General features: G+C 37.6%; 1 protein-coding gene across 2 annotated transcripts in view; it reads right to left on the bottom strand.

The window, feature by feature from the left end:
- Nucleotides 1-346: 346 nt before the first annotated feature.
- Nucleotides 347-27,967, bottom strand: part of LOC121320731 (prostaglandin F2 receptor negative regulator-like) — a 29,357-nt gene continuing 1,736 nt past the window's right edge. The window contains exons 2-9 of one of the 2 annotated variants that reach the window (XM_041259315.1): nucleotides 25,412-25,780; nucleotides 24,211-24,627; nucleotides 22,030-22,419; nucleotides 16,664-17,086; nucleotides 14,081-14,485; nucleotides 10,546-10,653; nucleotides 3,676-3,969; nucleotides 347-2,771 (exon numbers count right to left, since the gene is read on the bottom strand). In XM_041259315.1, the coding sequence (XP_041115249.1) occupies nucleotides 2,605-2,771; nucleotides 3,676-3,969; nucleotides 10,546-10,653; nucleotides 14,081-14,485; nucleotides 16,664-17,086; nucleotides 22,030-22,419; nucleotides 24,211-24,627; nucleotides 25,412-25,780 (2,573 nt within the window). In that variant the 3' untranslated portion in view covers nucleotides 347-2,604. The remainder of the gene's footprint in view (nucleotides 2,772-3,675; nucleotides 3,970-10,545; nucleotides 10,654-14,080; nucleotides 14,486-16,663; nucleotides 17,087-22,029; nucleotides 22,420-24,210; nucleotides 24,628-25,411; nucleotides 25,781-27,967) is intronic. The other variant, XM_041259316.1, reaches the window with a different exon arrangement.

The raw sequence follows: 27,967 nt of genomic DNA, 5'->3' as shown, positions 1-27,967 counted from the left end.
TGCAAAGTACCACCCCTGTGTCAAGAGACTGCTGCATGATCTTGGTTAGCGGTTTGTAAATTACTTCTTTCATTTCTTTGAGTACTACTGGGAGGATCTCATCCGGCCCAGGGGATTTGTTTATTTTAAGAGCTCCTAGTCCCTTTAACACTTCTGCCTCAGTTATGCTAAAGTTATTTAAAACTGGATAGGAACTGGATGACATGTGGGGCATGTTGTCAGTATCTTCCTTTGTAAAAACTTGTGAAAAGTAATCATTTAACATATTTGCTATTTTTTTTTCTTCCTCTACGATTTTGCCATTTGTATCTCTTAAACATTTAATCTCCTCTTTGAATGTTTTTGGTTTTGTGTGTTTGTTTGCCAAGAGCTGGAACCTAACTTGTCCTCTAAATGTACAGAATCTCCAAGAAAAATAAGGTTGTTTATTTGAACAGTAACAGGTTTAAAACTGAACTATACATCTGACGCCAAGTAGTAGAATACCCAATGTTCATTTAAAAAGAAAAAAAAAAAAAAAAAACACACCAAGCTCAGAAAAATCAGTGTATCCTTTTTAAACACTAATATAAAAAACACTTCTGAAAACAAAAATCATAATTTACATCACATTCAGGGCCATCACCGGGCAACCCCCATTCCCCCTCCCCCAATAAAGTCCCTTCGAAAAGACAATGCTTTGTATAAAATACTTAACCTTATATTGGTACATGGCTCGAACAACATATTTAAAAGTCTCACTTTGGTTAACTGTAGTTCAAAACCAAGTTGTTCCTTAAAAGAATGAAAAAAAAAAACATGTGTAAAAGAAGTAAAAGGGAAATGGGTGGCTTTGTGGCTTGTCCCACTGTGAGGGTATGAAAGGAAATCCAGACATTTTCATCAAAAGGCAGCTCATAGCTCAGACCCAGGTCTAGAATCATCACCACATTTGACAGGTTACACTCACAATTAACAAAGAGTAACACTGAAGTCAGCTGGGTGTAACTGAAACCTGGCACAGCAGTGGGTCTGGATCTTAGAACCAAGGAGGCCAAATTTGCAGAGATTCTGCATTTTCATAGCTTGACACATTTTATCTCCAGTACCTAAAAAAAATGCCTCACTCACACCCAAGTTCACAAGTTAAGAATAGGAAACCCTGTTTAATACATCTAAAAGACAGCAACAACAACAAAAAGTAAGCTCTAAATAAAACAAACTTTGTTAAAAAAATAAAAAAAAATCATATCAATAGATGAATTTGTTTCTAAAGCTTGTTTTCCCTCTTTAACCCCTAATATTACATGGTCAGATGGCAATATAAAAGCATGTCTCTCTCAATACGAAATTAACATTCAGTTACATACTTATTGCTTGAATATCCAGATGGCTTTTCACTATTGCTATTGACCGGATGTTCATTTTAGAATTAAGCTTTTTGTTCAGGGGCTGTACACAATAAAACTCAGTAATCTGAACACATTTAAAAAAAAAATAAAAAATGTAATAAATATAACTTCAATTTGACTTGAGCCATGGCTACTCAGCTACCTAATCTTCTGCTATATTTGTATTAAAACTGTTATATTTTAATCAACTGGCCTATAGTCAAAAATGAATAACTGCTCTGAAACAACTGCACTCAATCCCAGTCTACCTGCAGATGCGAAACACAGCAGCATTTTTCTTCAAATGAAAATACTATACTAAAACCATGAAGCAAAAGTTTACATCTTTGTGCCAAATCATTTTTTGCATTTAAAAAAAACTGCCTCGCTAAGGCACAACGTTTATAAGACTAACACCTACTTGCACCAGTGAGTCTTTGAAACAGAGAGAAAGACCTGTAAAAAAAATAAATGTCTTCACTCTTAAAAAGTAGAATCGTATTAAAATATCTGTTTTAGGACCATTCTCTAAATAATTATAAATATCAACACAAAGAAAATGTTTTACTGTGGAGATCAGACTACAGGAATAATAGTCTCCAGTATGTTTTTTTTTCACACTAGTACAGTATTGCAAAAGCAGGCGTACAATACAATATTCTTCAACATTCATAGTCATGCTTTTGCATTTTCTCCTCAGATTAACAATTCTGTTACAAAAAAGGGCTAAAAAATACTGTAACCAAAGTCAAATCCATACCCTTTGGTAGGTATCTATATCTTTGCAAGATCTGATAAGGGGAGCCGGCCATAAATCTTTTGGATACAAAATGTAATTTAGTCTGTTTCGAATGAGAGGAGTTCTAAAACTCCCATCGAAACAGTTCCTGAGTCTTGTGCAATATACATTCATAGGCAGAAGTCTCTTTTAAATCAATAAGTGGTTCTCTTTCCCCCCCGTAACAAAGAAGCAGAGCAGCAGGCAAATAGAAGGCTGGTGACCAGCTTTAATTCGATCTGCATTTCTGTAGCTCTCAGCAATGCAGCACTCAAGGACTGGAATATCGTCTCTCTCTAGTTCTGCAACACCAAATGGAACACGTTTTTGCAGGAGCCTGTTTTTCTGCACCAGCGTCTTGGAGAGAAGGGTTACAGTTTAAAAGGAGTTACTTTGTTTAGACGGTTACTACGGCTCTATGAGGATTGTCCAGTTCTTGCCTTCTTTCTCTTCTGCTCAGTCCATTTCCATGGACACTAACCGCCGGTTACCCCTCACGTCACCTTGCAAAGTGTTCTTACAACAGAATCGAGCACCAATGTAACCAATCAGCATGGCTAGGAGCCCAACACAAAGTGCAGCAGCAGCTCCAAACAGCAAGGGGTACTTCAGGGATTCCAACACTGAAAACAGAAACACACATTTTCAGCCTTCTTTTAATTGTTATGTTCAACAACAAACATTTTTGCAATTACTAAAACACACATCTCTCTAAGCACAAGAATAACCTTTTTTATATAGATTTGTTTTAAAACTAGAAATGACAGTTTCGGTGAGCAAAAACAAAGCCTCCCAGGGAATGTCACATCAGAAATAATGATTTGTAAAATCTAAGAGATCTATTTCACCTATCCATTGTACTTCACAAGTTAGAACAATGTGTCAGTGTAACGGTTCATTTCTGCTTGACACCCACCTGTAACGTAGCAAAAATGAAGACATTGAGATGGCCAGAAGTTCAAACAAGGTTACAGTGAAATGTTTTTTTTTTTTTACTGCACAACAGGGGCAATGGAACCTAACTGAGAAACGCATACAGCTGCTGCATATTAGGTCAGAGGTCAAAGTCACCAACACTTTTTTTTTTTTTTTCATTTTTAGTCCTTGGCAATTATTTTTTGTTCTTTTCCCCGAATCTGAAATGCCCAATTATTATTAGGCTCTGCTCACCACTACCACCCCCGCTCTGTCTCGGAAGTGGCGAAGACGAACACACGCTGTCCTCCGAAGCATGTGCTGTCAGATTCACCATGCAGCCACCCAGGAGCTACAGCGTCGGAGGACAACGCAGCTCCCGGGCAGCTAACAGGCAAGCCCGCAGGCGCCTGGCCAGACTACAGGGGTCGCTGGTGAACTGTGTCAGCAACATCTAGTGCCACCAGTCACACTGTAATCCAGGAGGTAGCACAGGTCATACGAAGTCATAAAGTAAACCTATAGTTAATATATTAAATGATTAAAAACAAACAATCAAATTACAAATGGCTTTCAAAACAGTACATGTTATTGCACTGTTGGTTCGCTTACTTGCAAAGTCCACTTTTAAAAGAACAGGCTCAGGCTGGATCTCCAGCGATTGCTGCCAGGATCCGTCTGAGGTTCTGAGCCAGGGCGTCACGGAACAATGATAGTTCCCGTGATCAATGTCCTCGGTGTTGTGAATACTCAGGCGGTACGTCCCGAGTTTGATCCTCTCCAGACTGCAATCGCTGCTGCCATTGCGTGGAGCCAGCTTCATCACACCCCATCGATCCATTGAAACCAGGAAGACCGATTTGTCTTCTGTGCTCACTGACCATTTCACATCATAGGAAATGTCATCTGTAAATGAAACATAATATTGTAATATTGTAAATAGTCTTCTATGTATGCCAGACTATGCAGATCTAGAAACTTCCAGCTGCTTTAGCGCAACCTTTTAGAATTAAGAAAATGAACAGAGCATTCTAGCAATATTTAAATAGCTTGTGTTGTTTATACCATTTTTTTTGTATTACTTCCAGCTTGATACAACACTGAAGAAATTAAAATGAACACTGCAGTTGACGAAGTGGCTATTTTAAGAAAAAAAAAGAAAAAACAAAAACAGTCTCGTCATAAAAAATTGTGCAATATTAATTTAAACAATGGATAAGTCTGATGTTATTGTAATGGGATTCAAAGCTGTGGTGAAGGTTTCAGTTATCAAGACGACAACCTTGGAAGAAGCCAAAAAAAAAAAAAAAAAAAAAAAAAAAGGGTTATAACAGAAGCAGGTTGGAGACGTTCCAGAACAGTTAGTAAAGGTCATTTCCAGCTCACTCTAATTAGTATGAACCTCAACGTATTTCATTGCCTCAGCTCATTGCCACACCTAGAACATGAGTCAGTACTACTTAGGTTGCAAGGAAATGCTCCTACATGCACTTTTCAACACAGCCAGCTAGAAGAAGAGATATGCATTACATCTTTTTTACTCATGACTAGATAGGCTATACTCTTGAAACCACATTTGTTTGTAAACTTGATGGTATTAAAAACAGAGGAATAAACTCGAACTAAATGTACGTGAGAACAAAAATATAGTATCCCCAGCGGTATTATGTCAAGCATATCTGATAGAAGAGTTACTAAACACATACAAATTGTAAAGAGTTTGATTTTGCACCAGTGGTTAAAAAATGTGTCAGTGAAGCAGTTCACTGAAAAATTAAATCATAGAAAATAGCTGTTTGCCAACTACAAAATGCAAAATCTCGAAGTGTGTGGTCTATATCACCGACAGAGGTTAAAACAACGTGTTCGTGAAACAGCTCATTTTAGAACCGGACCGAGAAATCATAGAATACAGTGATGTACCAATGATCCAACCTGACCTAGAGTTTCATGGAATACAGCTGTGTACCGCACACACACACACACACACACACAAACCAAAAGGTCAGCATTCTTTGGTTACAGTGAAAGGTGCTTGCTAGTCAATTCTACTACACTAAAAATATGAAGTTGGCATCTCAAATAGTTTTTGACAATTAGATACTGTTATGCTCCCCCTACAGTGAAGTTTCATGAATAGAGTTTATTATGTCAAACTAAGCCATGTAAACTGAATTAAAGTGAACAGTGTAATATACTTAAAATAGAAAACACACATTTAAGAGTTACTTGTATGGGAGTTTTGAGGATCTATTATCCTTCCTTTGTTCCCTATGACAGTTAACAGGCTCAGTTTTACAAATAGCAGGTTCAACTGAGGAATGTATTGCCCATAGTTTTGCATTGTTGGAGCAATAATATATGTATGTACTTCCATACCATAAGCCAACTTCTAAACCATGAGAATAACACTAAAACATAAAATGACAGAAATATGTTATCCAAAAAAGTAAAACAAGGTTCACAAAAAACACTGAAAACCATCACAAATTAATTGTGCAATGGGCAACTCGCTAATCTTCTGTTCATTCACAAGTTCCAGTAATAAATTAGAGTGGCGCACCTTATCTTGTAGGATTTAAATAGTTCAGAGTCTTTGTTGGAATCCTGACAGCTTATCTACCACTGGAATGTGTCTAACAATGAAACTCACTGAATCGAAACCACTATCTTTTTTATTCTAGCCCTGACAGTTCCCAAGAGAGAAGTAGGAGAGATGTTAGAGCAACATACTGCTGGAAGCTTATCAACAAGTGTTTATTTTTTGCAAACAATTCTGTCTTATCTTGTCCACACCGCTGGACTCCTCAGACAGCATAACCTGCTTTGAAGAGTGCCGTCACAGCCCGTAGAATGCTGCTCCCAGGTCAGCTGGGTGTTTTGTTTTTCAAGTTCCCAGTTATCAAGACAGACAGCAACCCCCTGACCACTGAACGAGATTCAGAAGCATTCTGCATTTTACGCCCCTCAGCAATGGGACCTGGGTGACTTTCAAACACTGCAACACTTGAAACACTGGGCTCAGACCGTGCAAGACTTTTCTGTTATTTCTGTAAACAGCACGATTAAATATTTATTAAAAAAAAAACAAACAGTTGTGCTGTACTGACTGTGCGACATACACACACACACACATCATTTCAAAACTGTGAATGCAGTTTTGCCCTCATTTAATTTATAACACAGTATATCAAACAAAATGCAGCTTGGTTATTCAAATCAACGTTCTGCAGGTTTGCAAGGGCAAATACCTTAAATGTGCCAACTTTATCCAGTTTTTAAGATACAGTGGTGCTTGAGCAAGAGTACTGACCCTAGAAGCCCACCCCAGCAAACCCTACCCCCCACCCCCAGAAGAGGCAAGAGAGAGTCCCATGCTCAATTGTGTTTTAGTTTGTGTGCCTGTTGCATTTTGTAAAGGGGTTCACTCCTGCAGTACAAATAAATAACAGTAACACATAACTAAATAAAAAACAATTATAATGCTAACTGAATGGAATTGTAGTAACAGTGAGGCTGTAAACGTTTAAAGTGAAGAAACAAAAAAAAAATATCCTGGTTTATGAGGATCTTGCACAGACTAAGTTTAATCATTTATTGTATCTTGATGCATTTTAAACCAATGTATTTAAATATGTCACGTGAAAAACATGAATTCATTTTCACTGGACATATTTAAACAACTGCTTACACAAACGGTTTTAATGTTTAACTTAAAAATGTCTGTCATCTTAAATTTAAATTAGTCAGTTTTACTGGTTGTATTTTTTAAAGAATACATAACACTGATTTAAAAAACAAAATAGAATAAAAATATATTAGAAAATCTACTTTGTCCAATCTGCATAGATTGACTTTGAGTCATTTGATAAACCAGAGCTGTAACTTGAAAACTGGTTCCCGAGTGGAATTATGGGGCCAACATGATCAACCACGAGTATATAACAGAAAGAGAGTCAATTAGTGACAGGAAACAAAGATGTGGAACAGTCAATTAAACCCTTACGAAACAGCAGTCACATTTTACATGATTACAGTACATAAGGGGCTTTTTAATGCTGATTAAATATCAAGCATGCAGAAAATCTTCAAACTACTTTACACTGGTGTTTTTTTGTTTTTGTTTTTCTTACATCAAAATATACAAAACAATTTAATTGTGAAAATAAGTAGCTCTCCTTTACTTCTTTGTGAATGCACACTGTGTAATTCTGCTAAAGTGTAAAGTTCAGAATATTAAACAGATATATCTATATTACATCAAACCCACTGCATCTACCGAATGTAGTGGATTTTCTTGGTGTAAATCAGAACTCACACATGCTTGAGTGGAGCAAAAAAAAAACTGTAAATATCAACCTATAGCTTTTGTGAAATTTTTTCAGCCAAAATCGGTACAAATGCAGAATAATGTGCCTTACCTATGACAGACCGTTTTAATGAGGTTGCAAGTGTTTTCAGTATCGAATATGCTTAATAGAACCTGAAAAGAATCCTTTCCAGGGCTTCATCACAGTGAAACTTATTAACAGATAACCAGCTCTGCTGGCCTCGGGTCCTGTTAAATCTCTACTGGTGTGGCAAACACAGTAGCATATTTTAATGTCATCCATAATTAACGATAAGAATGCATGGGTGGATTCTGGGCTGCTGCTTCTGTGTGAGATTATCCCAAAGAGCACGAAAGCATTGTTATTAATTTGTCAAAATACAATCTCCTGACAAATTAATTGGAAACCCAGAAGACTCACATAAACAATAAAAAAGACACTATTAGTGGAGGTTACTCAATTGTTATATCTATTACTGTTAAAATTGGGTGAATCAATTTCAAATGTACTGAAGTTTGGTTTCTGAGCCAATAGCACATCAAATAATAACTTCAGTTTCAGCCAGTAAGGCAATTATGTGCTTGTGCTGGAGTGTGAGAAACAAACTATGGCTCCGAGCACCTTTTCCGTCTAGACAAGCAAAGCGATTTGGAGAGCTTAATTCAATCAGAAGTGCTGACGAAATTCAATTTATAGAATTTCAGCAGGTCATTTAGTTTTCCATTTAGGCAGGATAGAAATTAAGAACAAAAACTGACAACCACGCCCAGAAGAACCAGCATTCATTGTGAAAAGAGGCACATTCACGCTGCACTGTTCATACACTGTTCATTCAGAACCAAAAGGTATTTCAAGTTCTCGTAAGCTCAAGGTGTTTTCATTTTCTAACATTAACATGTTTTTTTCTCCTTTGTAAAAAAACAAAAAAAAAGCGTGAAGTAAAGAATGGAAGAAACACTTTGAAAACACAGCCCACAGATTCTGGGCAATGGGGAGGGATGAATGTACACTGGAGGTTGGTTAGGAATCTATTTTATGGTATAGTTTAGTTGTAGCACATATGAAATCTATAGGCTCGGAGTTTATTTTATGCTTTTAGGAGGGCCATTCCACTCCAGGTTTAACAGGTAAAATGAGACTTACTACTTCAGGGTCTGAATGCAGGTATAATTGGTTCTATTAAACAATTTAGAACAGGGTTGGAACAAACACCAGGAGTGAAAGGGTCAACTTTGGCCACCCCTGTTCTTAGTGGTGGCCTTTAGAACCAATTTTCTGTGTCCGTGACAAAGCAGGAGTATTAGAATCAGCTCAGTTTCCTGAAGTGATGATGTAGTGTGTTTGCCATTGAGTAATCTTTTTTTCTTTCCAATCCTTATTAAAAAAAAAAAGGAACTTCTGTGTCATCTCAAAAAAGCACATTTTCTTAGTATAATTGTTTCTGCCTGAACCAAAGTAAGTCTTACAACAGAGGCTTTCAGCTGGAATAAAGCTTTCTGAATGTACAAGCTTAAACAAGCATCTTCACAGCATGTACAGTATTACACATGTGCAGAAAGCCTTGGCACGACACCCATTCCTCAGTTTATGTTTGTAGGGATCTACTCAATAGTAATGACACAATTCCAAATGTATTAAGCAAGCAACTCATTCGAAATCATGAGAAGCTTTCGTGTGATTCAGGCTAGGGTCATGGAGTCTTTATATCCTATTGACAAAGCAAGGCTTGTATTTCCAGAAACTGATGTCATTCGTCTGCCGTTCTTACAAGAGCCTAAAGCACGGAAACTTGCTGTCTTTAGAAAACAAATTCTCAAGTTTAAAAAAAAAAAAAGCTAGCTAAACATTAAAATCCCCACTGATGCTATTACCATTGCCACAGACATCATTTAAATTAGACCACTTGCTTGGCAGAGTATTTTATTTTTGGATGAGCTAAAAAATGACCCTCCAGATTCAATATTTCTCCACTACCAAATGATACCCCCGCCCCCCAGATTCCTATCTTCCAGTGAAATGAATTAATCCTTGAAGTGTGCAAACAAACACATCAGCTGCAGCTGTTTTCCTCAACCACGTTCCTGTTACCAGGAATAAGAGAGGATGCTTCATTAGACAGTGTGCTGCCAGCCTTGCAATTTAACAATTATTAACTGGTTCAGTGAGACTAACTGTTTATAATAAAAACATGTTTTAAGGTTGATTCTAAAAACTTTGAAACACTTGTAGCTGCTTTCTTAAGTATTATTATTAAGAACAGCAGCAACAAAAATAAATAAATACATAAGTACCTGGATGTAGTTGAAACTACCAGAATAAATCAATGGGGAGATTTAAGCCAACATGGATTTTATATACCATCATTCATCATAGGTGAAAAATTGTATCTTGTTACAACCAGTCATTAGAAGGGCAAAATAAGAACACCGCTAATCCATACATCTTGCACAAATGCAAGTTCTACATGCATTACTCACTGATCAAACTAAACTTGTAGTTACCTTGGCCAGCTATATTTGCAGTATCAGTTGAACACAAAAATACCAAGGTATGAAAAGTAACTGATTAATCGTGTATATAATTGAACTTCAGAGTGGGAAGCTTAGTGTCTCCCGATGGCAATCGCCAAGCTATTTTTTGCAGTAGTTATTAGGCCAGGGTAGCAGGGACTAGAGTACACCACTACAATAGAACAAAAAAATAATAATAATCTGGGTTCGGTTATTTAGCTTAACCAGTACAGAACAAGAAAAAATATAACAGATCTAAGACTGTCACATTCTGTACAAAATGAATTACATGTAATGCAGTGATACAGTTAACAGCTCAAAGTCTGTCTTAAATAATTTGGGGACATATAATCTGAACTGAAACATATTTTCTTATTGCAGATCAACTGTAACTTAATTGTTAACCATTATTTATAACGGATGTACTATTAACAATGCAAGAGACAGCTCTGGTTCTAGCCTGTTACCAGGGAGTATATTCTGCAGGGCCCTCTGCCTGGGAGCCTGTTAACCAGGAGTGTATTCTGCATCGCCCTCTTTCTGGGAGCAACAACAGTATGGAAATCATCTAGAAATCAAGAGACTGAACATCCTTTAAAATGCCTAACAAACAATACGGTTATCACACCACTGGAATGTACCTGCACCAGCCGCTGCTCCGCGAACACTGATGATGCACTCAATTTTCACAGTCTCCCCAGGGTATACTGTCAGTCTGGCTGAACGAAGGGATACACTGAATGCTGGACCTAGAGTGGAAAACAATAAGAAGAGGGGATATTTGTGTGTTTGTGTTGTACCTCTGTTCAACACACACACACACACACTTGCAAATCTAAAATTTCCAATTAGCAGGCACCTCTGTGAACAAAAGTTTTGCATCGTCCTATAGAATTAACAAGTGTTGCTTCATAAAGTCGAATGAAACCTGCTGAATAATGTTACATTAACACGTTGAATTACATAAGCTTTGTAGTTTTCCATATACTTAACGAAAAACTGACAAATTTCAAAATTGACATTTTGAAATCGAATATGAAATACTGTATTACTATTATCGCTTCTTACAAACTTTTGCAATATAATTTTGTAGTTTCTTAGATTACACAATGTTAAATATAAGATCAAAATTATGTTCATAAAGTTTTTTTTTTTTTTTTTTTTTTTTTTTTTAATAATGTCTCAATCTTAAAATTCTAGGTGATGCAAAACTTTTGGCCTTAGCTGAATCCGAGAAAGCCTTCACCACATTTAGTTTATCAAAATTATAATCTGAAAACCAGGATCTATAATACAGTACACTGAACTTTTTTTTTTGTTTTTGCCTTGCTAGACATAGCTTATGCATGTTGTACTTTTGCTGTAGCCTGCATTTGTGTACCCTTTGACAAAATGTAAAATTAGCATGAAGAATAAATTTAAAAGCAGCTCAATTAGTCCTGAAGATGAAGGGTTTCTTTAACACCACTTTTTGTTTTCTTTCGTGGGAACGCATTTGTGAAGCAACATGATTTATTTCACTTTCTGTTCGCACTGCAGTTTATGCCACAAAAGCAAGCCCCGCAGCAATAAAAGTAGAGATGAATCTGTGACAATTACAAAGAAACTGTTTTTAAAAAGGTCCACACCCAGTTCGCTAACCTAAAGCTGATTGACAGGGAGCTGAGAATCGTTACCATTTAATCCAGACCAATGCTCTTTAGCATATCATTCGTGTGAACTGCGTACTGTCAAGGACAGACAAAGAATCAGCTCTCAAGAAATCCTTGTTTGAACCTGCTGTTAAACAGTCACTTCATTGCGGCTTCTCACAGATGTGTATGAAACAAGAAGGAGCATGTTGGAAACAAAAGGCTTCTCAGATAAGATACTACATCTAAAACGTTATACAGCAGGCTCTTTGTAAGAACTTGCTGAACTAGTCCTGGGAGAGTCCTGTGACCAATTTTATCAATAGCAGCAAAGCTCTCAATAACTCAGCTTAGTGAGGGTGCAATTCCAGTTCAGTTTTTTTTAACCCCAGCAACTAGATTTAAAGTGCTGTGAAGGAGGTTCTGTTTTGTGGCACACAAGTTATTAAGGCAGACTACAGTAACTGTTACCAGGCGTGAGACCATATTCACAGCATTTACCACTGTGTTAAATTTGCACCAATTTGTTTCTGCATATTATCTCATTTCGCAAGTACAGTAGTCTGTTGCATATCCAATTACAGTGGCACAAGAGCAAGGGGGATATGCAAAAATTTGGATAAATGAATCCTGTTTTAAATACCATTATACACATCTGTAACAATTACTAAATTCACACAATTATTGTTTTGAGATTCAGCTTTTAATAGGGAGCTCCCCTAAATCCCTTGTTTAGAAAGATACAGGGTATTAATGCTTGTGACAGAGTATCTGTCTGCCGTGTGGGTGCATGCATTCGCTGCTGAGTGACAGGCAATCGAGACAGAGGATGAAGTTGATAGGCCCTGAAGGCAAACAGGATTTATTTACATATCAACACACTGAACAGCTCATGTGACACTACCAGCAATGGTAGCGCACAGAGTACACACAACACAGTGCAAGAAAACGGGATCTACAATCTCTGAACTAATCTTCTCTGTTCAATAATAGACAAACTATGGCTACTTGCCTGGCTGTTGGCAGTTTCAACTTGTGTACTCACTCTTTGGTATCCAAACCTGGTTCTCTCTCACTTACTGTCACACACATACACGCAACAACCCTGAGGTTAATAAATAACCTTTTTATACCTGACACCTGCTGGAACACACCTACCTGCTGATTAGATGCCACACCTGGTAATCAAACAGCAGGCAGGCTCTCCCAGAAGCATTAGGTCCTTCATGAATTAATTACAATAAATACACACTATTTACAATATACATTTACAAACAAAACCCTCTTCATGTGCTCTATACACTTCCATTAGTGTCAGGTAATTTACACAGTAGCAAAATGCACAAGTTTACGAAAAAAAAAATCAATGTAGACACAACTAGCTTTTGCTTTTCTGCAGCCATTTTGCATAAGCGCTGTACACATGGGTGACGCTGCTGTAGAGTATGATCATGGCGGATAAACTGTTAGGGCAGATGTGACGGGCAGATACACAACGGATTACTGTATAACCCATTGACTGTCATAACACTTTTTTGAAAGCCTCTGTCTAACTCAACAGATGAAAGTTATGAAAAACTTGTGTTGATTTTCTAAAAAGTCAAACAGTTTCCTGAATATCATGAAAACTCCCCCCCAAAGTCTGATTTCATGAATAACACAATTTCTTAAATAGAGCGGAAGTACAAGATTCATGAATAGGGTCCTGTCATTGTGGTTCTAGGAAAGACACAGCCTGCATCATGGTGCATTACTCAATGCTTGTGTGCTACTTATGACTCAAGCTACTATGACTAACCCTTTGCAGGCGTATGTCGGACCAGGTCCGACATTACAATTTTCCGTTTCCAATGTTGTTGGACCCTATTAGACATCATCAAAAAGAAGTAAAGCACAGGTCTCTAGTCATTTTTTCTCCGGAAAAAGCAAAGAAAACCTCTCAATGATCGATATGAGCCAAATGAAACCGAAAAAAAAAAAAGGTCGTATCTCATAGCCCCATCCACTGCAGAGATAACACGGATATAACATATAACAAAGGAGGTAGCTGCTTCTGCATCCAGCGCTCAACTAATGTTACAGACATTTGCAGAGCTTTTTGGGGATGTTATAGTAATAAAATAATGACTTGGATCAAATTATTGAGGAGTTTGGTGATAAAACGAGTGATCAGGAGAGGATTTATTAGTATGCACATCTATAAAGAGGTATGTGAAAAATACAGCGAACAAGGGATGGGGCTTAACTGTAGATACAGTACAGAGTGTCCTTTTGTGATTCAATGCCTTTTAAACCTGTTTAAAAAATGTATATTTTAAACAGTGCGTGTAAAATAAACAGCGCGTGTGAAAATAAATTGGACCTGACGCGCCTGACAAGCGCTGAATAAATGGACTGCAGAGGGTTGAACAGGTCCTTGTGATACACGAGACACTGCTGTGTGAGAGTAAAAGGTTGTTCAAAGGTACTCTGAGAAATTAAGCTTGCCTATTTCTGGCCTATTAATATTAAACAATGAAACGAAAAGAGGAATGTTTTTTATTACCTGTATTTTCAAAGTCGATCTTCACCTTGTTTGAAATACCTCTGGTGGCCTCACTCCATGTGTTCACGGCATCAGACGTCCAGGCTGTGACCTCACAGTAGTAGTATCCAGCATCTGAGATCTGAGTTCCATACATCCTAAAGCGGAACGTGTCCGCACTGGATTTTTCCAGGATTACGCTGTCCAGGCGATCCTTTTTGTTCCACTCCTCTAGACGAGTCACAGAGTCCTGACTCATAGACATGATCTTCCTTATCTTCCTGCTGGAAGGCTCCTCCACACTAATGAGCACGGAGTACTTTGGGTTCTTCAGATTCTTGCCAGTAACCTTGCAAGCCATCTCAAAGGTGTCTCCCCCAGAAAAAACAGCTTTAAGAGGGGTAGCAACAACTGTGAGACTTGGATCTAAAGTCGACAAATAAAGAACAGATACAAATATTTCAACCAGGCTGCAAGTAAAATATATCTAACGGCTTGAACACATGTGAAACTCCCCTTTGGCAACGACAGTCTTTGCATTAATAGAATAAAAAATTGAGTGTAGTTCAAAGCCACTTGATCAGTTTGTACTATGCCAAGGGCATGCAGCACAGAGCAATGGAACGTTTTAGGTCTATAGTGTGGTCTGACTGAGCTACATGACACAGCCCCCTACGATCCAAGGTTTCTGCCTTGCTGTCTCATTTACCCAGTGTCTTCTCTTACTACCTGACAAGTTTCATCGCTCTCTCCCATCCATCCTTGAATAGGTCAAGTAAAACCACACAGTATGGCGCTTACTACAGAGATTAACTTGTTTCCTGCGTCCTCTTGTAAAAGGATACTAAATAAACCATTCCCTTTTTATTAATTAGGGAATGGATAATATGACAGTGATTTTGTCATTCACATTTCCTGTAGAAAAATACAAACCCTTACTCTTACAAGGTTTAGCATTCTCAATAAATTCAAAAGTAATACAGTTTTTGTTTAAGCACGGTAGTTCCACCAATGTCAACCAAACACATGCTAGACATGTCAAATTCTGGCTTTAAAAAGTAAATAATAAGCACAACATGCCCAAGTTTGCTGTTACCACAACTTGTTATTCTAATTTCCAAATCTGAGTAAAATATTGCTTTCCAGCAAAATATTTATATGAGGAATAAGTTATGAAAGAATTCTTTGGTTGAAGTAAATCTAAATGTTAAAGATTCCAGTTGCTGATCATGCAAGGACTATTTTTAGAGTTAGTTTAAATGCCTAAACCATTATTTCTCTGTCTGGCCTAGAAAACAAAGTTGTTGTTTTTTTGTAGTTTTCATAAATCAAGAACTTGAGATTTTCCTGCTAAGTATGAGCTATTGGGACAGCAATGTGCGAAAAGTTTTCCTGACACTTGAGATAAAATCATAGGGACTATTTCATCTGACGTTCTTCCACTGACGGTTCTTTGGTATTCCATGGGACAACAAAAGGACTAGTGTTAGTTTCAACTCTGCAATGGTCTGGAAAACCCTAAATAAATAAAACAGCTGTACTTGTGCTTTTTGAAATTCACACAATGTAAAAAACTACAGGAGCAGGTAAGTTAAATGGTCACACTTTTGTGTTTCACTTTGCAATCTGTATACACTGGACTTGTTTGAATCACATTTCTAGAGTGTTCTATAAATTATATTTCTAAAAGAACCCTGTTTAACATCCTAATTAAAAGTATATGTAACAACCCTTTTGGGCTGTACTGTAAATGCCAGAACTCTTATCTGGTAAAAGTTGGACTTTGCTAACTGATTTACAGCACAGGTTGAGGAGGTGACACAAATATATTGAAAGCCAACAAAAGGTCAAATAGCACACCTCTGTAAAAAAAAAAAAAAAAAAAAAAAAAAAAAAATGTACAAACAAAAGCAAAAACTTTTTTTTTGTAATTTAACAGCAGACTAAACTAGATTTCCTTTAACAAGAACACACAGTATTCTCTGTGTGTTGTTTTGAGTATTGTTATTTTCCTAAATCTGTACACTGATGTTACTTTCTCTTTAAAATAATAATAATAATAATAATAATAATAATAATAATAATAATAATAATAGTTTTACTTGAAAACTAAAATTAATTTGCTCTCGTCTTTCTAGGTATTGTTTAGGAAAAAAGGCCGAATTGAGTACAGCACAGTAACTGCATTGTTCGAACGGCTGAAAATGATCTTAGTTATCTGGCTATGGTTTAAAAGTTACAGACAACAATGTAGAATGAAAAAAGAGAGATTAAAAACAAATAAACTGAAATATATATGCTGTTTTCCAATAAGAGGCTTTTAGTATCGTATAGGATTTGACTTATATAAGAATAATTAAATTGTACAGCTAATCTTAATTTAACATTTCCATCAGATATAAAACCATGTAATACACTGATTTTTAAGTCATACAGCATTCCTAAACGTCTTTCATGCGTAGCACTCTGTAAAACACAGTATGAATATAAAAAGTTGTTCTTAAATAATATCTAACTGTCATTGACTAACAATAAAACCATTAAAACACAAAATAGGTATACAACAAAAAAAAATACTCAAGACACAATCTGAAAGACACACACCTTCTTGCTCCCAGGATATTGGGAGATTTCTGGACGAGACATCCTTGGTCTTTACCCAGCTGTGATCTTTTGCTTGGGCCCATGCTGATACAGTACAGAAATACTCTCCCCTGTCAGTGTCTCGGGTGTGCAGGATTTGAAGTTTAAAAACTGCTGGGTCCAGCTTGGTGAGAACAATGTGTCCCTTCCCCACCCGCTCCTTGTACTTTTCCCCAGCCTGTAGGTCCCAGTTCTGGTCCACTGAGACGATCAGATCGTCACTGACTGGCACGTCAGCGGGTGAGGGTTTCCTGTAGTGCCAGGAAACAGTCATCTGGGTACCATTTGCATTTTGAACATCAGTCACTTTACACTCCAGCTCTGTGGGGTCATCTGAGAAATGTGGAGCGGTAGGGGCGCTAAGGAGAACACCGTAGGTAGGTTCTGGGGAAGACAGAGATTGTAAAATCATTATTGATATTATGGACACAATCCCATTACACAACCGTGATCGCACAGCAAGTTCATTAATCTTGATAATAGTAGAATGTTCCATGTTAGTTTACGTAAAAAGATGTACAACAAATGCTTTCTTTTACGATAGTTTAACGTTTAGTGGATCTCATCTACTATTCAGATTACTTAATTTACTTCATTCTACACTGAATTCTATTAATTATAAGCAAATAACCAAATCATTCAAATATGCATGTTCTTATTTGTGTATAGTTCTCTTTTGTAAGAACATTGTGGTCAATCTGTTTGTGAAGACGCTATGAATCAGTTTCCCTGTTTGCATTCTTCAGTGCTAAAATGGATTCATTGATCACATAGGATGATGGCTGAAGTCCCAGGCATTTCATGATCCTTTCAAACAAGTCCCTTTTCAGTGCTTGAGGATGTGAAGCTTTTAGGGGAAAGATGACTAAAGCACTTAAATAATCAATGCTGACCTACAACAAGAGGCTTTGGGATTCCCAAAGCAGGGACATAATTTAATGCATAATCCATAACACACTGAAAGCCATATTGGGGGTGTTGTCAAAATGCATGCATCTTGGCTGACTCTCCAACCAGTCAGAATTTGGCACAATGACCTTCTAGATCATTAACAGCAAGTGTGGTATATACTGAAACACGATCTGCTGTAATGGAAGCCTGCCAAGCGTTTCTAGATTATATTACAAAACAGTTTACAGAAGATCAGCAGTGTAATCCACCCATTATCATTTCATACTTCAAACCACACACACTGCAATCCTTCTCATGTGTTTCGTTTTGTCTGCCTGTTGTGGTTAAATGTCAGTTTTTTCTTGCTTCGCCATACAAATGACAAAAAAGGCTGTACACAGGCATACATTTATGTATCTCTCAACTTACCATTTGAAACTTCGTAATACATGATTATAGTCCTTTGTCAAGCCAGGTAGTTTTTAGATAACAATTAAATCCCTTATTAGAAAAACACCCTGGAAACAGACACTGGAATTAACTGCACATATTGACTGGCCCATTACTAATGTGCAAGTCTGTAAAAGTATGGCCGAATTGACTGGGTCTATCTCCCCTTGGGGCAGGAGGCCACTGCTTGAAGTGATCCATTGTTCTCATTCCTATTCTTTAAAACCAGGCACAGAAATATGAGAGCACTGGAACCACACAGCCCATAATGTGCAAGTTCATGTGTTTTAACAAAGCTTTTAATCTTCCATGCCATGTATTTTTTTTCTTTTAGTTTTTCTTCCTGTCAGTAGGTAACCTGCATAATGCCTTCTCACAAACTGTAGAACCATCAAACATTGTAATTTGCAGTTCATTTCCCAAAGACATCTAAAAGTGGTAGCTCTCTGAAATTTTTTGAAACACCAAGAAGATGCGAGACAGAATTATTTTACGTGAAGCAGATGTAAAGACAGTTAAGAATTGAGTTTGTCACTGTAAGACCACAACTTAGGGTGAAAGATGCTGGACGGCACTGGATTCAGCATCATTGCTGACAGCCAAGCGAGGTAAAGCAGCACACGAGAACCCCTGCATTTCAATACGAAAACCCTGTTTTCAGATACATTCTTGCAAAGTTGAGCATTTGTATTTGTCTTTAATTTGAGACAACTGACCTACTCTTTGTTTATACTGCACATGTATAGTCCGGGCCAGATCATTGAAGTGTATTTACAGCTAATGTGTCGATCATTCTATCATTTCAGTAATTTACGAACGATATATATATATATATATATATATATATATATATATATATATATATATATATATATATATTATATAATATATATGGTGTCGTCGCATCGTAAATTTTAAGGTCAGCAGCAGCAGTAAATTCCTAATCTAGCCAGACAGTTACCGTAGGATTGTACATTGTATTGCCATGTGATTTTGAACATATGCTTGAGATTATATAAAAATGCACCACTCTATAAACACTGTCAATTTTCATTAGACTTAACCACAGTTGAATTGTAACATCAAGTGAATTCCTCTAGAATCTAGGTGAGAGTGTGTCAAAACTGGGTTTCAAGCCTTAATCCCAAATCCATTCAACCACTAGACCAGACTTGCTCTTGACCACAAAACCAGACTATAATCCCTCCATCTCCATTCTTGCTCCCAATCAACAATCCTTAAACTTTGATTCACTTTTTTTCCAGTAATTGTATTTGTGTACAGTCTGTAAGGCTAATATTATAATGAAAACATTTTTCAGGAGGCGTATTCTACAGTTTCAGTTTTGTTTGTGTTGTCTTTTAAACCCTCCCTGCTGTAATTAAATAAAGCAGGGGGTGGTGTTTGAACTGGTGACCCAGCTTTACAAGCTAGGACATTAAATAGCACTCACCTAATTAATAATGCCCTAAAACCAAGCCAAAAGGCTGGAACCATATGGCTAAATTCATTACATTCCCTCCAGCATAAGCAACACTACTTCCTGGGGGGTTCTACAACACATACCACGCATACTTGCAGGTAAGCACAGAGCTTGAAATGCATTTGGTCGGGGCGTGTTTAATAGCCAAGAAGGCTATAGTATTCACAGACACTATAATGACATATAATCACAGTCACTGTAATTTCTGCCAAAAGTTGCAGGCTGCTTACTAAAACCACTCATTTTAATAGTTTAAAACTACAAAGTGTACAGCAAGGTACTGCAACGCATTAAAAAGTGTAAGGGGGAAATAAAAAGCAGAACTCTTTATCCTGGCAGAGTTCAGTCATTTGAAAGGGTACCCAAAAATATCAGTGAATCACTTTCACAATAAGAAACGTCTCACAAGCAATTAAAATAAATTAAATCAGTTCTGGTCCAGCCATGGCTAATGGTGAACATAGAGAAAATAATTGTGCTTCCTTGATAGAAAGCAGGCTTGAAGAATAAGTGAAACTGTCACAAATTCACTATGATTTACATAGCACTAACTAATGAACATTAACAGTAACATAGTACATACTTTACCAATATGGTGGTTTTGTGGTTATTTATCTGAAATGAAGGAAATGCTCTGGGCACGGCACTGCTCTCCATTGTCAAATAACTACACTGTGCTGTCTTGAATTCTGACGGAAGTGTAACCCAGGCCTTTCAATTCCTGACTGACTGACTGCTGCATTGGCTTGCATAAGCTCTCTCTCTTCTCTTATCTTGAATTCTCTCTTTTTTGATGTGGCTTAACCGTTCAAACCCTAGCTTTGTCTGTGTGTACTGTAGCATGGCTCTCATCATGTTAGAAATCAGTCTGCAGGATGCAACCTGAACCAGAATGGTAAAAGTAATGTTACACTTAGATCTGTCCATCAAAAGTAAACACAGCTCACTCAGTAGCAGCAGTGTGTGTAAAACCTGAAAGTACGGTACTGCACATATACTAAACAACAAAGATTATTGAAAAGAAAAGCACGCACACCAACTGGTTTTGTATGTAGAAGAAAAATCTTGTTCAGCTTTTTAACAGTACAGCAATTCTATTAAATCCCTTGCTTTCTTTTATTGAACATGGTTATACTGGGGAGCTTGTTTTACATGAAGTGACAGCATGTAAAAAGTGAAAGTGAATTCCCAAATGCACTGTCTATTTATCTGCAACTGAATCCATTCTGTCCTGCTCAGAGCAGAATTTACTGTTTAATTAAGACCCATAATAAAATGTGCATTGCTCAGATTCCATCTGTACTGTTCAGTTGGTAGCAGCCTGTAAATGACACATGCCAGATGTCCATTAGTTAACACTAGAACCACCGGATTTTCTAACTACCCAGAACCACCACGCAGGTCACTTTGACCCATACACTTTTAAACTGCTTTGTTATGAAAATGAAAGAGATACTATCGGATACAACTGAAAAGTTGTATTCATGAACATCATACATAACATTTGCATCGCATAAACACTGTATTTAAATGTACAATTAAACATAAAATGGTTTATTTTTATAATGAGTGCATATACATAGTACTACATAAAAATAAAATATAACACTTCTTCCGGTTTGACTGCTGCATTGTACTCTATGGAGGCGAGTACGCATCTGCCAATTTTGATAAAATTCACTAGATGTGATCGTAAAATTAGAAAATCTGTTTTAGAGCAGGTGCAGCGACTTTTTATTGCACAGATTAACAATTCACATCACAAAGATGCTGCAAAATGATCTGTCCATCTTGGGCAGGTGTTGCAACTCTTGGTCTCCCAGTTCGTGGCCTGTCATTGACAGAGTGTGTCTGATTATAATGTCTCTCCAGGTTTGAAATTGCTTGCTGTGCGCACCCAAGACAGCGAGCCACAGTACGCTGTCCTAGTCCAGCGTCCAACGTACTGATTGCACAAAGGCGCTGCTCTCTTGACAGACATGGCATATTGTTTTTTTGCTGTGATTTTCTTTATTGCTTTTATTCTAGCTTGCAATTCAACAACTGAAATCACTCCATATCCAGTGTCCAATCAACTGTCTCATTAATTAAGTGATTAATGCATATGCTTCAGTCAGTCATTCAAGTGTGTCATGATCGAGTGATTAAAAAGAAACCAAAAACATTTTGTCAATGTCTTATTTATATACCTTATTTTAGTGATGGTTCTTTTGATGCTCAGTATATAAACAAGCCTATTGTTACAATGGGAGGACTTCCCTTTTAGAGAACACCCTGCCCAGAGGTACCAGACATGCTTTGGTCTTCAGAGACATGACAGCAGGATTAAGTGCCTTTGACAAAACTACTGTTTAATATACAGTAAACAACCTCCATGCAACCATCGACATATAAACTTAATCTCATCATTAACTTTAATAAACATTGGCAAACGAAACCCCAAGAACAAATGAATACAGTGGATAAAACAGCTTCTGTGATATAAGAAAACACAGCAACTTACCTAACGAAGTAACTGTCACGCAGACAGATGTCGAAGTCTTCTCTGCCACTTTGTACCATGTCTCGCCAGACTGTGGCATCCACCCTACCACCTTGCAGAAGTAATATCCTGTGTCCGTCTTTCCAACATCTCGGAAGACCAGTCGGGTGGTGTCAGCACTTACACGGCTGACAGTGACGGCGACTGATCTGTTCACCACCGAGTCACGGTCCATGTGCACCAGCAATCGTGAGTTTCCCTGGTCTGCACTGGGAGTAGGGCTGACATACCATGCGACCTCCATGCGGACAGCGTCACTGTTTGCTGTTGCAACACTGCAGGTTAATTCAAGTGTTGAGTCTGCATTTAAGGTAACATTGCTTTCTCTAACTGAAACCATGAAGGATGCAGCTGAAACAATAAAAACAACAAGCTAAGTCTAAGACAGCAGTGTTAAACCCTTGTATTCCCAAGAATCTCTGTTAACTGACAAAGTTCAATTAAAATATCTTCAAATGTTACCACCAGTTCTATTTATTTTGTTCTTTTGACCCAGTTAGATTATTTCAAACATTTTATAAAAAACAAAATTTACTGTTCTTCAAAAGACAGTCATTTTATATGTCCTTTCAATGCACTGTTAAAAACCTCATTAGTATCAAAGTTAATTGTAGGCTGTAACTGGGAAATTACAGTACTCAATTTAATAACACATTTGGAAGGTTGGCTTTGTTCAAAAATACAATTCTCTGAATGCTTCATTTTGTCTTTCATAGACTCTATTCACAATGACTTAAAAAACATTTCTGTGTGCATTTTGAATTAACTCTTTCAGCACTAAAATAACTTAATAGACGCACTACCCTAAGGTAACTAACAGTTTCAGCGTCTTGTATTAAAAAATATATAAAAATTGACAAATATACACAAATTATATTAGATTAGTTTACTGGTCTTTTCTGTTCCACTAGTTTTTTTTTTTTGTTTTTTTTTCCTAGATCTCTAAGATGAATGTCAAACATTTAAAGAATACCTGTATAGTCAAAATATCTTATATGATCCTCTTTCATAAGTTAACACAAAATAATGTCACTTCAATCGAAGAAGAAAAAGTAGTTAAAAGTTATTATTTTTATACTAATACTAATATATATATATATATATATATATATATATATATATATATATATATATATATATATATATATATATATATATCCCCTATCTATGTACTTCACATAATCATGTTCGTGAGCTTGCACCACTGTACTTAAATTAGCCTTACTTAAATTCCAGAATGAGAATGAGGATACCTCCTGTGCAGCCAGTAGCAGAACGTTCCACCACTGAACTGCGTATCTGATTCTCCCATGTTACAAGAGACAGGAGAGCCGTCACCCAGATATTGAAGCTCTGGGTTAATTATCTCCTGTCATGTTACTGCCTCTCTTTCCTAAGCCTTTAAAATAAAAAAAATGTGTTGTACGTGGAAGAGCTATAAGTTTGCAGGGTATGCGTAGTCTGGTGGTTTGACTCGCGCTCAGTGTCTGACTTTCACCAAACCTGAAGTTCCTGATAAACGCTGTAACTTGAGCAGAACCACAAACTAAATGGTATCTGCACCCTTCCCGATTACAATCTACTTTCACTTCAACTTGAGGGTTCAAGAGCAACAAAGCAAGGAGGAGATAACTGAATAATGTATGCAGGTGCATCTGTGAATCACCTTACTGAAGCAATAACACTGGTGGGGAGAGTGGTTGTTGTGGAAGTGTGCATATTCCTGGTAGACAAACACCCATGCTGTCTGGTTCATTGCTCCTATAAAATAGATAGACTTGGGCAAAGAAGTGGAAGTAACTTCTTTAGATCCCACTTGTGTGGTCATGATGGGATTACTACTGTAAATGAGTCTCGGTCAATCAGTGCTTAGCTCAACCAAACCATTGCATCTTACTAACAGCCCCAAACTGAACTTACCAGGAAAAAAAGTATAGTTTAAGGGTTATATATCCGTAAATGAAAGAAGCAAATCTACTAGATATTTTAAATATCAGCCATTCAAACACTAGTGGCAAAAGTAAAACAATTAGTTATTTTTCCACATTCCTTTGTAGAGTTCTCTCTCATATTGGTTTAAGTATTCATAGTACAAATGTGTTAGTGGTTTAGAACCACAAAAAAAACCTTTGTGTCACTCACCAATGGGCATCACTTTAACCTCTCCCACATCCGTGCTCTTCTCCAGGATGCTTTTCCAGGCATCACTCTCGTCTTTCACCCATTGGCCGACCACACAGACATAGGTGCCTTCATCTGTAGGCAGAGCATGCGAGACCACCAGGCGGTATACCCCGTTGCCTAGCAGCTCCAAGCGCACACCACCGGCCTGGTATCGCTGGCTGTAGCCACTTCCAGCCGTAACCCCTCCATCTGGATTGAGGGAGAGGATCTTCTCAGAAGCAGCGCCTCTTCTCACCTCCCAGGTGACCGAGAGATGGGTGCCTTCCACGAAATCTTGTGAGGCTGCACAACGCAGGTCGAACAAGCTGCCTTCTGTTATACTTCCTGTTTTACTTCTATATTTTGGTGCTGCTACTTTCAGGCTGTCTGAAATAACTGTTACAGAAAAAAAATAAGAAAAAAAGAACAAGGAATAATTTGTATTTTTGTATTTTGTTTTATTATGACATAGCAGGGGTTCAAGTGATATTTGTCCTGAAGCCAGTTGGTCACAAGCTCAAATAATGTTGTCAACACAATGTTTATTTTTATTTTTAGATTACTTGGGGATTTCAGACTGGTAATTCCAGCTTCGAATCAGAAAAACAAACAAACAAAAAATCCCTTCAAATAAAGTCACTCAAAATGTGCAGCAAAGTTTTTGTTTAAATGTTATGTGATTTTACAAAAAGAGTAGACAAAATCTAATATGTTTGCATTGTAAATCCCATCCTGTTTTGCTGAAAGATTTTACATGATAACTTTAGAAGCTGTTCCTGGAACACCCTAAAAGGGAGTTTCAACTGCAAGAATGGCTTCAGGCATCTTGAAAAGAACAAGGAACTTGATGCGTTAATTACATTTTAAAATTTGCCTTTATTTACAGTCATGTAAAAATGTACATTTATTTTGTAGTCTGTATAAAAGAAACCACTTTTTTTTTTTTTTAAATAGTCAGTAAGACACCCCTTTTATACCCTGGTGCATTTACCAGAAACTGATTATGGCATTTTCAGTTTACTAGATAAAAGTTTCAGTTTAGCCAGATAAAAGTAAATATGGAAGACTACAGTTGCTCAGCCACGACTCCCATTGTGTCTCTGTGAAATGGCAAGCATTCCGAGGGAAGATACTGTAGGTCAACTGGGAATTTTAAGTCATCAGTAAATCATTTGCCTACCTCTTAGTTCGACTTCCGCGTCATAGTTTCCACTAATTGAGGCGTCTGTGCTGGGAGTGAGGCACTTGTATTTCCCACTGTCGGTTAATCTCACATGTTTAATCCTGAGAGCTACAGAGCTGCCACTGGTTCGCTCCACAGCAATCTCTCCACTGTTCACTCTGTCTTCGTAAGACTTATCAGTGAAGGAAGAGTCAAGTGTGCTGACCACCTGCACTTTAGAGCCTGGGCCCTGGGTCAGCTCCCAGTCGAAATCCTGCTCGGGGGGGCCGTCAAAGTGACTGACATTGCAGGGGATGACAACGTCCCTACCCTCCACTCGGATCAGGGGACCAGCAGGAACCTTTACTATCCGTCCAAGACAAACAGCTGAGGGGGGGGAAGATTGGTAATGTTTCTTATACGAGTCACAAAGATGATACATTTATTTATTTACTTGGATAAGACACAGTCCCCGAGACATGATGCAACCTCACTGAAGTGAAGAACAACAAGGCAGAACTAAACCATCCAGGCAGGAGTGTAGTCTCTGTTTTAAGATTGGAACAGGTGACTGAAGGAATATAAAAATAGCATTACCCTTTTATGGAATCGGTTTCTTCATTCACTGTTTTGTCACTAAAGAGAATTCCAAGCGATAATTTATGAAAGTGATTTATACCGTTTAATTACAGTGAGGACTTAACAACATGCACTTAACATGTCTGTTAACACACAATCTCCACCGTAGCTGTTAGTGCAAAACTACAGCTAGACAGTAATCCGGAAATCAGATAACCAAAACCTCCATACATGTATGATACCCACATTCTAATATTCTCATGTGTGGTAAAGAATGGCATTACATAGTACTATCACAATGGGAGAAATGGTTCTCTATAAATATGTAAAAGTGTAAGGGTGAAATAAGTATGTAAGCAAAGAGAGAAAGGTGACTCCTTACATCGGCAGACCATTGTGACCTCCTAAAAAATCCAGAATCCTGGTGGCAAAACTTCTTGGTGACACACCTTGCAGGCATGGAAGTGTACAGAAGGCTTAGATTAATAGATGGTGTAAGGTGACAGGAAGGGATGTGGAAGGTTTGGAATTCACAAAAATTTTGAGATTAGGGAAGTCAGAATATAGGGGATTTTGATACATGGAGGAAATACATTTGTAAAAAAAAAAAAACAACATGTAAATGAAATAAAAAACAAACCAGATACTGGAAGACATTAATACATCGGACTGTGTTGTGCAGCAGCAGTAGGAGGAGGAGATGGTGCTTTACTCAATCCACTTTGTTGTTTTAGTTACACTGAACCATGTGGCTGGGTATTTGTATTTTGAGATTCTGAGCAAGACATTACAAGGTTTAACTAAGGATGTTTGGAGGGGGTTTATGTAGTTCCTAAATGAATAAATAATTCAAACATAAAATGGCATGTAGCAATACCGCATTGATAAAGGTCAGCCATTCTCTATTTAAATACAAGACAGTCCATAGCCTGTCCACTTGGAGATGTCATGCAGAAAATGTCACACATCCATTAAAAGTATCTGCTACTGCCTCCAAGGCAGCTGCACTTCACAGCACTGCAGCCTCTAGGAGAGGGGGTGGGAAGGTTTCTTTTAATCTCAAATAAATTGTTTACCCTTTACAAAATATGCTTTTCTGCTGTTTGAATGTGATATTTTCAAACCATCATAATCAAACACAGACTTGTTTCAAGCCTACAGGCAGCTGATCACTCTGTACTCCCCCAATGCAGGCTCCAACAGCAGGGCACACTGACCAAACAAACCAAAATAGTGCATCCCATAGCTTTATAACCGCCACTATTCCTCTGGGTAGAAAATGTATCCATTTACAGTCCATAGCAGGGTGCGATACTTTATCTTGCTCAGTGTGGAATAAATATCCTCCTTGGTTTGCTAAAGCATTGCAAGTGCAGAACTTAAAGGAAACACTATGCATTTAAACCCATCAATGAAACAACTTAGAGTACCAACTAACATAAAATGCCAAAAACAAGTCATGCTGTTACAACCAACAGTTTCCAATTAGCACTTGGTAGTTTCAACAAACATTCAAGCCCTTAAAAACAGGAATGAACAGGCAGCTTTGGTTCCTCTAGTATATCCAAGATGCCTTGCCCTTAAGACTGTTCTCCAGTTCAGTCACTTGACAATTAACTGGAATCGCCTCAAAAAAACCCACACAAAATCCCCATTATCCTCCGGCCTGAAGTGTTTTGTTCCTCCAAATCCTCCCACGGACCAGCATTTGTCTGTGGCTTTGTGTGCCTCCAAAGAGCACCTGTCAATAGAGATGCTTGACGGGAGAACCCTGACAATATGGGACAATACACATTCAGGATCTTGTTACTGTGTTATACTAAATGAGAAAAGGCCAAATGGGTTCTAGTATAGCTTTATCCTTGTGCATTAACTTGCAATGGGAGCAGCTTTATATTAAAGTTGAACATGCATACTCTTTATTGAACCGAAAACATATGTGACAGAACAGCATTCAATTATCTTTAAGATTCAGGGAGAGAGTCCAGTGGTTAA

The sequence above is a fragment of the Polyodon spathula genome, chromosome 9, assembly GCF_017654505.1.
Source record: "Polyodon spathula isolate WHYD16114869_AA chromosome 9, ASM1765450v1, whole genome shotgun sequence".
In the NCBI taxonomy this organism is placed as follows: Eukaryota; Metazoa; Chordata; class Actinopteri; order Acipenseriformes; family Polyodontidae; genus Polyodon; species Polyodon spathula.
This window is presented reverse-complemented; position numbering and strand designations above follow the sequence as displayed.